At 34.8% G+C, this 12674-nt stretch overlaps 1 protein-coding gene across 4 annotated transcripts in view; it reads right to left on the bottom strand.

Moving 5' to 3' along the window:
* The window catches only part of RYR2 (ryanodine receptor 2), a 400228-nt gene that overhangs the window by 124057 nt on the left and 263497 nt on the right, over nt 1-12674 (bottom strand). For all 4 annotated transcript variants that reach the window (XM_035320403.1, XM_035320402.1, XM_035320401.1 and 1 more), the window contains 11 exons: nt 12200-12552; nt 11704-11818; nt 10722-10882; nt 9958-10117; nt 9571-9657; nt 8638-8864; nt 6921-7722; nt 6143-6343; nt 5914-6019; nt 3418-3561; nt 359-632 (listed from right to left, as the gene is read on the bottom strand). In XM_035320403.1, the coding sequence (XP_035176294.1) occupies nt 359-632; nt 3418-3561; nt 5914-6019; nt 6143-6343; nt 6921-7722; nt 8638-8864; nt 9571-9657; nt 9958-10117; nt 10722-10882; nt 11704-11818; nt 12200-12552 (2630 nt within the window). The remainder of the gene's footprint in view (nt 1-358; nt 633-3417; nt 3562-5913; nt 6020-6142; nt 6344-6920; nt 7723-8637; nt 8865-9570; nt 9658-9957; nt 10118-10721; nt 10883-11703; nt 11819-12199; nt 12553-12674) is intronic.

Here is a 12674-nt window from a genome sequence, read left to right on the forward strand (position 1 = left end):
ATTATTTATATGCATTATTTGGATATTTTAGATTTTCAATAAGTGGGGGGAAAAAAAGGAGCCAGGAGTCAGACTTGATGATTCTTATGGGTCCCTCCCAACTTGAGATATTCTGCGTCTATGTTTTCAACTTTTCTCACAATAAAAGTTTACAGATGTCACTTGCAACTCACCAAAACCAAATCATATAGTGCTACAAATGTATACAATGCTAACAACTGAAGATACTATACAACTAATACCAATGTCTGCATTTACACCCATATAGACTATTCACATTCAAACTTAATGCATAATTTTGATGATAACCATACAACAAATAACAACAAATATCCACACATTAAGAGATGTTATTTACCCTAATCCACGAATCATAAGTTTCTCTTCCTCTTTTCCCATCCTGACACTGAGCAAGGAACGTATTTGGCCGAGGGATGCCAGAAGATTGATTGTGTCTTCCACAGACACACTATTTATAGTATAGGTCTTTGGCAGGGCTCGAACCAAGCCACCAATACCATCATACTGGCGATGAAGCAGTACAAACATGGCCCTGACTAACTCTGGGTCTTCAATTACTGATTCCTGGGCCCAGCGCACCATTGTGTCTGAAATCAACTGTTGAAGAGTAGCTGTGAAGAAAATACATAAATCACACAATTACCATTAATTACTCATATCTCTGCCCGTAGTTCCTCAGAATGCATTATGCAACATGCATTGTAATGAAATCAATTCTCAAGCACTTTTTCCTTAGTGTTTCTTTAGCAGACTATCAAAACAAAGTATAATCAGACAGTAAAAGCAGAAACATCTCATAATAAAAAAAAAAAAAGCCTACATTTAAAATTAAAATACAGGAAATAAATCTAATATCATAAAAAACTATGAAGACATAGAAGATGCTCACAAACTAGACAGATTTATTTCTACATATTGTTTTTAAGATTTTTGCAGGAATTCAGCTCTCAGGGTTTTTCTTACATATTATGAAGTGAGGAAAAATGCACTGTGGCATATGTAAATGCTGTATTACTTATTTTTGGCTCTAAGCTGTATATCCAGTTGAAATTTTGTAATGTACAAAATGGAATAATTCAATTTATTCCATTACCAAACAAAAAAGACCTTCAAAAGAAATAAATGAGAAGACTCCAATCAAATAAATGTGAAATCAGTGTTTGCATAATTTGTACTCAATCTCTAATGAAGCAATAAACCTATATCTGATGTTCTGACTGGCAACAATTGCAAGGATTTGGTAAAGTTATGTACAGTAAAACACAAAAAACGTATAACGACAGCTAAGATTTGAGACCATGCTTTAGAAAAAGTACTCAAGAACTAACAGTGTAGGCAAAGTATTTGATGAGGAATAATGAATGCTGTTCTTTTTCCTGCCTGAGGGAACTTCAGCTGAGGTTTGCAAGACTGCCATATCAATCAGGGACCATCTCAAGATGTCCCGGTAGTTATACCTTAGAAAATCCTGGCTTTAGCATTCACCTAGCTAATCAATTTATATCCACGTCAAGCCGATAAAAAAGGAAGTTTGATAATACCTACTAAAGTTCAACAAACTTCCTGATAAATATTCTGGTGTTACGATGGTTTATGCAGGGCAAACATCAAAAATATTTTCAAATTACAAATTTATGTGTTGAGTGTAACATGATTTTGGAATATACTAGGTGTAATTTCAGTCTCAACTCAAACCACAGAAAAGCGAAAGATACTGACCAAGAAGGGACAGGAATTTAAAGAAAAGACAATATTTAACAGAGGCTTTTTGCTATGATGTAGTAATACAGAGTAAGGGGAAAACATAAAAAGGAGTATTGTATTTCATTGTTGTTGTCCAAACACTGCACTATATATATTTCCATTGTCATACCACATAGTATTTTTTAGAACAGAAGCACTTAAAAAAAAAAAAAAAAGAAAATGTAAAAGGGTGAAATTTGTTTTGGCTGATACTTCAGAAGGTACTAGGACTGAAACAAGTAATAACAAAAAGGGACATGGTATTAAGTTTCCTTTGTTCTTTGTTAATAAGCAGGCTGTTTTCTCCTGTTTTAATAAATGCAGTACTATATCCCATTTGCCCATGGGTCTGGCTGTATCTTATTTACAATGTAGAACCCAAACAGTCTAGTCATCACCATAATGACTTGTGTGGGCACTTATTTCCTCTGATGAGTTGTGCAGAACTAGTTCCATATAATACTGTCTTTCTACTAAGAGAAGAGAGACAAATTGGTTTTGTAGAGCCCTAAGCTTACAAGAAAAAACAAAACAAAACAAAACAAAACAAAACAAAACAAAAAACTAACATTCACCACCACATCCTATATATATAAATAAACCTAGCCTCTAATTATCTCTGATAATGAAATAGTTAAAATCTGCAATGCTAGAAAGCACATTTTTAGGACAAAAATATTAGTTCTTAACACTAAGTAAACACTAATACCTGGCAGCTCACTAGTCTTCTCATTATAAGTGCCATGACGAAAATCTTCTCATCCCCTAATGTTAAGCACCTACATTATGCAACCAAGTTAAAAGTTCAGCCTCCCTAGGAATTCTGCATAGTCATTGAAGGAAACCAAGTTTCTACCAAAGTCAGAACATCTAAACTATATGTCCCAAAATTAGTTCCTGCTAGTAGGGTAGCCAAATATTCAACCAAAAATTAATTCCAGCTAGTAGCGTAGCAGCATCAGAAATTAAGGCATATGAAAGTGCCACCATAATAAAGGCAAAACAAATAAATAAATAAAACAGAATTGACAAGTTAAAAAAGTAAAATTCCATAATCTGTTGGTCCCTAGTACAAAACTTGGATGGCACCAGTAATGATTCTTATCAAGATGGAAAGGAAGAAAGTTTCAGAAAAATGACAGAGCAACAATCATACTCTTGGATTTCAGGTTGAGTGGGAAGTCTTTCTCCTTGCAAATTAGGATCCAGTTGTGCAGTCTTCTTTCAGCTGGCAACCTTCATGCAAATACTGATTTGAAGCTGCTGCAGCTGGTTTTATGAGCAAATTCTCACAATCAGGACCTTGCTACAATTATTGTCTGCAATAACGCCACAAAAAGCAAGAAACATTCTGTAAAAAATATGACTAGAAAAAGGATCAATTGTGAAAAAGACAGTAGAAGTTTTCCACTACATCCACTGGAGAAGCAAATCTGTTTATCAAAAAATCTTCCTATTGTAAAATGTCATTCCAGCTGAGCTTGTTTCAAGTCAGAGCTATAAACTTTAAAATGCACAGATGTTTCACTAAAAATCCACCTTATTTGGGGTGAAAATATATTAACAACTTCCTCTCCTGCTTTTTTTTTTTTTTTTTTTTTTTTTTACTATTTGGAATTAGGATACAATAATCTGTGATTTAATATTGCTTACAGGATGTCTTAGCATCATCATCAACTGGCTTCTCAGCTTGCTTCTTCTTCAGATATGTAACTTTTTCCATAAGGTATAGGAGGCGACCCCTAATAGTTAAATCACTGCTTCCATCCAAGGTTCCATCTTCATCTAGTTCAATTCCTGAAATCAAAAAAATATACTAAATAGTAAAAGACTGAAATTAAACAAGCTGCAGCCTTATTTTTTTTATCTTGTACGTACAAACAATCAAACTGAACTATATTGTTCTGCTCAATTCTATATTTTTTATTCTACATAAAAAAACAAAACAAACAAACAAAAAAACTTGGCATGTAGTATGCTTAACCAGAAATCTGGGAAAATTGCAGATCAGGTATATGTGCAAGGCAGGAAACTGCAGACAAAGGATCGTGTAATCTTATTAACTTACTGTATAAATTCTGTAGTATGATATATAAAATACGTAAGTAAATACATTCCTGTGCTCAGATCTCTCAGTATGGATGTTTCCATGCTAACATGATTACTTCATGACTTCACGTTTCAGATATGTGAAGCCCAGAACTATATATATAATGCCTACTGACACAGTAGAGCTCAACCGATAATAGCAAAGCATATAAGATTTTTAGGTAAAACGTAACATAGAAGTGAAAGAACTAAAATTACAATAAATATAATTTGTAATAACCGTCAGAAGAAATCAGCCACCTTCATAATACAGTGACTGTTCATGTGATATACTTTGTAGCAAGTTCTAAAAGTTCAAAGAAAGCATGTGAGACTACCGAACCATGGTCTTGCTGAGACTGAGTATCTGAAGGCTCTACTCTAGTCTCCCTGCTCAATGTAGGTTCAGCTAGAGCAGGTTGCTCAAGACCACATTCATTCAGATTTTGAATATCTCCTAGGATGGAGGTTCCACAGCCTTTCTGGGTAACCTGTTCGTGAGTTTACATTACACTTACAGTAAAAAAATAAAGGTTAAAAAAATAATAACCTTGGGTTTAAATAGAATTTTCTTATTTCATTTTGTGTCTGCTATCTCTTCTGCTGTCACTGGATAACACTGCAAAAAGTCTGTCTCAGTCTTCTGTATTTCCCCTGCCCAATATTACATGCAATCTCCTCCACAAGCCTTTTCCTTATATTAATCAACCCCAGCTCTCTCTGCTTCTCATTATGTGAAAGATTCTCCAAAAATTTAACCATCTTTGTGGCCCCTCACTGGACCTGCTCCAGTGTACCTGTGAATCTCTCATACAGGGGAGCTCAGCTGTTGGCTCTCGTTGCTGCAAGGGGCCTTCACTGCTGCTCATGTCCACCAGGATCCCCAGGTCCTTTTCTGCAAAGCTACTTTCCAGTTTGGCCATGTTTTCAATACACTCTCAATACACTTTCAATACAATTAATTCTACTCAACTGTAATCTTCTGAATATTATTTTTCTACTTGTATATTGTGCAAATTACTAATTCTCCATAAAGAAAAGAAACAGTGACAAAACTATACCAAGTAATTCAAAAAGAGTAGAATGATGCATAAAGATTAAACAAATATGGAAAAAATCAAGAGATAGATGAAGTCTCCTCTCCTTTCAAATGTTATTCCTAAATTCTTTAATTCATCTTTTTTTTTTTTTGTCAACTGACAGTTTTCTTTGAATTTTCAATTTTTTTCCCCTTTTTTTCATTTAAAATAAAGATACTTAATTTGAAGCATCATAATGAACCTTTATAAAGTTTGTGAATTATGCCAAATTGGGATGGAGTAGAAAACACATTCCAGGGCAAGAAGTTCAGCAGGTTACAGGAATAAACTGGCAGGAAACTCATGAGGTTCAGCAAGGAAAAATATTAAGCGTCACAGTATCATCTGGGCATGAAGTTGTTAAAAAGATTTGCAAAACAACTTTGAGCGTCATGCTGAACAAAAAGCTTAACACCAGTTGCAGTGCACTCTAGCAGCAAGGAGAGCTAAAAGTATCCTATATTTGCAGAAACATAGTCACAAAGGGAAGTGATTATTCACCAGTACTCAGTATTCATGAGACAACATCCAGAATAGTACATGTAGGTTTCGGCTACCCAATACTAGAAACACTTGAAAAACTGCAGGGCCCATCAAAACAAAGGCCCATCAAGATGACTAGTGCCTGTAACACTTGTTCTCTAAGGAGAACGAATTGGGCTCTTTAGGTCCCCCAGAAAGCTTCTGTTCTGCAGGCTAACAGCAGCCTGTGAGAAAGACATCAAGAAAATGCAGCTCTCTGAGGTGAACAAAATACAGCAGTCAAACTTAAACAGGTACGGTTCTAAACAGACATGTGGAAAAAAGAACAACAACTCTTTTTTACTGCAAGCTGCATATTTTTATTTGACAGTATTTACTGTTGACATAATGTAATCTCTAGACTACTTAGTTGCTTTTTATTTCCCTAAAATTATTTATAAAGACAGCTTCTAATGCTAATGTAATTTAAGAAGTAAAAATATTCAGGAATAGGACTTACCACAATGTGTCATTAGGTCTTCATGGAAATCCAAGAGCTGGTCCCGAATTTCTTCAGGACAAGGACAATCGTTTTTGTCATCCTTAAAGTTCAGCAGCATGTTAATCTTAAAAGAGACAACACATAGGAAAGGTAAACAACACTGATTTCTAAAGGAAAAACTTTGAAATCAAAAGAACTCTTCCACACATCAATCAAAACAAAATGGTTCATTGAAAGCTATACCCACCTGTTCCTGAGGTGGTGATCGAAATTCCTTTGTTTTTCTAGCTGTCAAGGCAGCAGACATGTTCAAAGCCTGCATCACCTCATTGTACCGGAAGCGCTGATTCTCTTGAAGCTTGGCCACAAAATCATCTGAAAATGCTACAATGGCTTCTATCCGGTGTCGTACCTGGCAATCACACAGGTACTGGAGTAGATGACACATCTGAGGGAAGAGCAACACAAATGTATGAAGAGTAGGCTAGCCAAGAAGACTCCTCTGCATATTAATGCAAATAAGGATAGATTCCTTACAGAAACAGTCATTGTCAAATAAACTGAATGAAATCTTTAGCTTAGTCGTTTTCATTTTTGTTAATATACCACAGTTTTCATTCATTGCAGTTTTCATTTACTGCATCTGAAGTCATCTGCAATATATCCTACATCAGGAATATCTGCCATCTGCAAGAGATTTATGTGCCCTGGACATATAAAACTCCAATAAAAGTTATGACACAATGGATTTATTCATAGCTTCTATGGAATTTCTTTTCTGTCTGGATCCACAAACATGAATAAACTTTATTGAGAAAGTAATTCTCTTTCATGAAACGGTTGTTTGATCATTTTGAACAAGTTCATGTCATGAGAAGGATACTGAATCTTGTTTCCTCCAAGGAAATTACTTCTCTGTTAAACCACCATCAGACCACTCTATTCCTTGACAGGGAAATTACCAGGTGAAGAAAAAAGTGTCTGTGAATAAATGGGAACAACCACGAACACAGCAATATTGTTACCTGTAGTTTAACAGGTTCAGGAAGTTTCATCTGAAGCAGTCCTTCCTTTGGCACCTGCTCCCCTCTGGTTTCTTCCTCTGCTTCTTCTGACTTGAGCTCATCCGAACTCAGCTCCTTCTCTGAGAAATCACTTTCATCCTCCTGGTTCACAGCTTCTTTGAAAACCCTGGGCTCAATCAACTGCAAGATGTGTTTCAGATCCCCATTGTGGAAGATTCCCATAATTAGGAGAGTGTAAAAGAGCTTGATGAGAGGGACAAACAGAAATTCTGTAGAACCTCCAACTGGATCCCTGACATGGAGGCTGCCCTCCTGAACAGCTTCAGTTAGCATCTCTATTGTTTTGGCTTTTAGGATTTCAAGAGGGAATTCAGGACTGAACTGAAAGCATTCACTGCTAATGCTTACAAAACTTGGCGAGGAGAACTGCATTCGTGGTCTCAAGGAAGTGCTAAGTCCTATACCAGGAAGGCCATGTTTTTTGTTTTCATCAGGAAACAAAGTAATACTCTTGGTCTCATCTGTCATTGGAACAATAAATTCATTATTCATCATTAACCTGGCAGTTGCATAAGTATTGAGATGGATGTCAATAAGTAAGTCATAATATCCTGCACGTAATAATCCTGGCATATATTTATTCTCAATAGCATATAGGAGCTGAGATTCATCCACATGGCTACACATAGCATGGGCCACTCGGTTGTTCCCTAAAGCACAAACAGCTGAATATAATCGGAGAGTATGGTAGTGAAATTTCAGCAGTTCTTCTTGTTCAGTCAGCTCTAGAATATCAATCGTTCTGCAGAGAAAAAACAATACAGTAAATTGCTTATTAGTGCAAAAACTTACTTAAGAGAAGGAATTCAAAATTCTTCCTAAGGATAACATTGGCACAATATCATTTATAGGGATGGACTTTTTCCACTTCTCAACTGTCATGTGAGAAACTGTCAATTTAAGAATCAAGGACCAAGAACATTTAATCAGACAGATACTAAATTACTTAACACAGAACAATTCTTCATACTACAAACAAGAATTTGGATAAGTGAAAATGATAGTTTTTAAACTTGTACAAGTTGAGATATTGGTCATTTATTATTTTTAGAATTGGGGTAGCAAAATGGAAACAGACTAACCAGTTAATTTTCAGAAGGTTAATTTGGGCAGGTTGTTTTCATTTGTTGTTGTTTGTTTGGAATTCTTTCCAAGCTTTTAAGTGATCTTAATTTCAGGTTTTACACTGGGCAAAATGCTGAGACATTTAAGTAACAAGGAAATCTCAAAGATACATTTTTTCCAACTGCTTAAACTCAGGAAAATTAAAGTACTGGAATAATTAAATTGGTCTCAATTTTTAAAAAATATCAAAGAAAATCATGTCTTTGCCTACCTTGCAGATTATCTTTAATAATTTATAAACATACTTTCCTTCTTTTTTTAATTCAAAACCTACATGTACTATTACGGTTTGGAGAAAAACTAGGAGAGGTTGTAAACAACTTAAGAGGATGCAAATTTTAAAACACTGCAAAATAAAATTAGATTAAATTTTAATATTAGATAAACCAAAACAGATTGCCTTTATTTACATGTGTTATAAATACATAGATAAAACAGGACAGAGAAGGACTTGGGCTTCTATTACAAAAAACTTCTATTATATAATCCCAATTTAGCCCTGATATACTTTTACACAAAAAACAACATTAACCTGTTTTCTTCAGGAATGTGAAGGGCCATGAACTGCAAAGGATTCAGGCACTGTATCATCCAGCCTTGACGTTCACTGATCCGAGAGACATCAACCTTCAAGAAGTGGTTTGGCACTCTGCTCCAAAGCACATGAGTCAGAAACTGGACATGGAGACGTGGAGGACATTGAGACACTGGGTTTTTGTGTTCACTTTTGAATAAGCCAGCAGACAATGGCATTACATTCTGGAGAATTCCAATAGAAGAGACAATCAGTTTCCACATCTTTACCAACCAAGGAATATACAATAAGGTATTTCTCAAGAAATATATTCAACACACAGCACAGTACAACAGAAAAATTTCAGTAGTTTGTACAATCAGCTGGTAGCGCTTGGCAGATTAGCAGCAAGAGAGTATTTTCCTTTTTTTTTTTTTTTTTTTTTTAATACCTAAATTTGAAACAGAAACTTGAAAACAATGTGTGTTCTTCTTGGACCAGAGACCTGAACCTGTCTCTTCTCTTACCTCTTTTGATTTGTAAGTCATCCATATTTCCAAAGCACAGAAGTCAATTACAGTTCAGTTTTAGTGAGTTCCTAGATTAAATGTATCTCAAAACTCTTTTCAGACTCTAACCTAATCTGCAAAGAGATTTGCCTTGCTGACCTGTGATTTCTTTTCATCATGAAGGATGAGATTCAGAAACTTCAATGGGACTTGCAATATCCTCTGTCGATGCTAATCAGTTACAGCACTTTTCATCCAATGTACGGTATTTTTAAATACATAAATTAATAATAGAAACACCAATAATGCAAACACTTGGAATAATGAAAATGGGTCCAATACCAAGAACACATTGTGTGCAACAATTAGCAAATATATATATATATATATTTATCTGATACAACATAGTCCTAAACCTGCATAAAACACAGCCATTATTTACCTTTATTCTACCCAATTCAAACTGGAAAACATTGGGGCTTGTAGCTTGAGCAAATACAGCAGGAAATAACTTCGTACTCGGTTCAACCTACAGAAAAGGAGCAAAAATATTTAATCACTTAAGACAGCAAAACAGTATTACATTAAAAACAAACAAACAAACAAACAAACAACAAAAAAGTAATATCTTAATATTAACTTAATATAAGCCAATAAGTGCAAGCCTCTGAATAACACTCCAGAAAATACAAATAGGAGAGGGAAATTACTATTTTAGCAGTGGTAATTACTTTTTCTTCTAATCTTATAACAAACTTTGTAACAAAACACAATCCAAGGATTCAGTTTCCCTCCTTCCCATTGGAAGACATCATCAAAGAATACTCACCTGATAGTATGTGCCCAGTTCCTTGCCATTAGCCGTGAAGGTCAGCAGGCCACTAGCAGCATCAATTAAGCAACCGATCTCCAGACCATTATTATTACGTCCTTGTCCAGGGCTCATGCTCTCTCCTGCACACACCATATAGCAGTTGCTGCGCTTTATACTGAATGTCAAAAGACAAATATATTTATGGATGGTGTGTAAACTTTATGTAGTGGCCTAAAAGAACATTGTACAACTGCAATCAACAGGGTCTTGTGGCTGAAAACAGTAGCATAATCATTGCCAGAATTCAATGAAACTTAGACTTCATAATTGGGAAAATATATATATATATATATATATGTATATTAACAAGTTCAAATCTGTTCTAAAATTCTGAGAGGTGCTATTGCAGTAATTTGTGTCTGCTCAAAACCAAAAAGTTCCAAAAATAATACAGGCTATTTTACTCTACTTTGTACCTGTTCAGAAATCAATAATTACAGGAATATGGCCTGAATGACTAAAACTACATAAAAAAGCTGAACTACTCTTTAACTTCTCAGTGTCTATTCATCTGATTAGACCTGTTGCTTTACAAGCAATAAGAGAAAATACTATATAGTTAAAAGAGGACAACACTGCCTGTCCTTTTTCTTACCATAACTTTTTTTTTTTTTTTAATCAACTCAACTACATTAAATAGAGTAGATTTGCAGTTTATAAATTATTAGTTGCCTTTGTGATTATAAAATATGTAACATTCTAGGTAAATTGTAACCAACCTCTCATGAACCTTTCCCTTTTCATCTCCCAGTGTCACTGTGACTGTACGCACTCTGTCCAAGTCAAAGCTTGTGTCATACTGATGAAAGTCAGAGGTAATCCAGCCTACCCAGACATTAGCAGGTTCTTGGCCAGGAAATATTCTCACTGAATAATAATACTGTAAATAATCATTAAAAATATATATATATATCAGTAACTGTTAGTTATTTGGTTTTCCGATATATCAATTTGATTTGTGATACATTTGTTGTAATCTGAATAGGTCATCTCTTTACAAATAGCATAAGCTTGTTCAACTGCAATTTATAAAAAAAGAAACAAAAGGATACTAATAAAAATCAAAACACAGTCTACAAAAATATGCAAGTTAAAATAAAACAAAAAAAATGAAAATGGTACTGATGAAGTATTGTATTTTAGGCTTCCACATCACAGCATCATAGGCTATTTTTATACTGCAGCTGCAATATTTATACTGTAGGTTACTGTCAGTTTCTAGTATACTAATATCTTTTAGAAAAATAAAAATATACCTAAAATAGCAGCTTTTTTTTTTCTTGTCAGAGAAAAATGCACAAAAAAATGTATTATGTTCACTAGAAACTCCAAGAAATAGAAGCTGAAGAAAATTAAGATGTGTTCAAATGGCCCTGAACACTTATCCATTTGCTTAACGCACTTCTTCCTTTTTATTCCTTTATTCTGGAACTATTTATTTTTCCTCTTTTGGTGTTGTTAACAGCAGTTTCAAAAACATATTCTATTTAACTTATGACTTTCCATATGGAAACTGTTTTAGATTGACAGTCAAGTCAAACCAAAAGGAACATAGCAGTCTCAACTTCAGTAGTGCAGGACTACTGAAGACATTTAAATAAAAAATGTTTCCTGAAAATTAGTTTCTGAAACTCTTACAAGTAAATTCCTGTAGTTATAGAAAAGGCAAACAGCTAAAACACAAAACCTATGTTGCCATACCGTGGAAGTTTGCATCAAATAATCATAGTCATCCCTATCATCTGCTAGCACATCCTCAGTAAGCCGTGCAGAATGGCTTGTGCTATAATCTGGCTTTGTCCTCCTGAGCATAAATCTGTAACAAAATAAGTAAAATCAAAATCAGAATCTATACAAAAGGCTCAATAGATTAGTATATATACACACAGTAGTTTTGTACTAATACTGGTCCTAGAGTACATATCATGTGATGATCCCAAAAGCATTCAAAATAAACCAAGTGATAGGTTCCCAATAGCTGGAAAAGTGTTTTCAGTTTTTGGCTTAGTTTTAATCTACATCTTGCATATGAAGCAACTTAATCTTATATGACATGAAGGTTAATTGCCCCTCTTACTGTATTATATCCAAATTTAGGGCAAAATTAGGGAAAAATCTCTGCAGACCTGACTGGCATTTTCTTCAACCATTTAAAACAAACAAACAACAACAACAACAAAAATAATGTGCTACTAACCTTTGTTTAAGACGTGAAGGCTTTTCTTGAACATAATCTTTATGGTTATTTAACTCTGATTTTGTGGCATCTTTTTCTCTTTCTGTCCGGTCAGGCACTAAATGACCATGAGCAGTTTTCATTAGAACCTCAAAATCAGAATCAGCATCATAATCCTCCAAATCATTCTTTGGACCAAAAAGACCAGTGCCTGGTAACCCTCCTGCAGCTGTTCTGGAGAACACCTCAGCACATTCAATAGGCATACTTAATCGAAAAAACATGACGTCTGTTTTACTGTTCTGTGAACCAAAGGACTTCTGCGTGACCTTCAGGCAGGGGCAGCTGTCTATGGTGCCATCAATTCTCATCACCTATCAAACGTAAAAATGCAGTTGTGTTGAAGCTGATGCTTTGGTCCCTGTTAAATATTCAAGTTATATTTCTAGAATAAGCAGAGCTTGCAACTGCCAACAGTCAAATGCATTGTAATTAT

The sequence above is a fragment of the Oxyura jamaicensis genome, chromosome 3 (genome assembly GCF_011077185.1).
Source record: "Oxyura jamaicensis isolate SHBP4307 breed ruddy duck chromosome 3, BPBGC_Ojam_1.0, whole genome shotgun sequence".
NCBI classification, from domain to species: Eukaryota; Metazoa; Chordata; class Aves; order Anseriformes; family Anatidae; genus Oxyura; species Oxyura jamaicensis.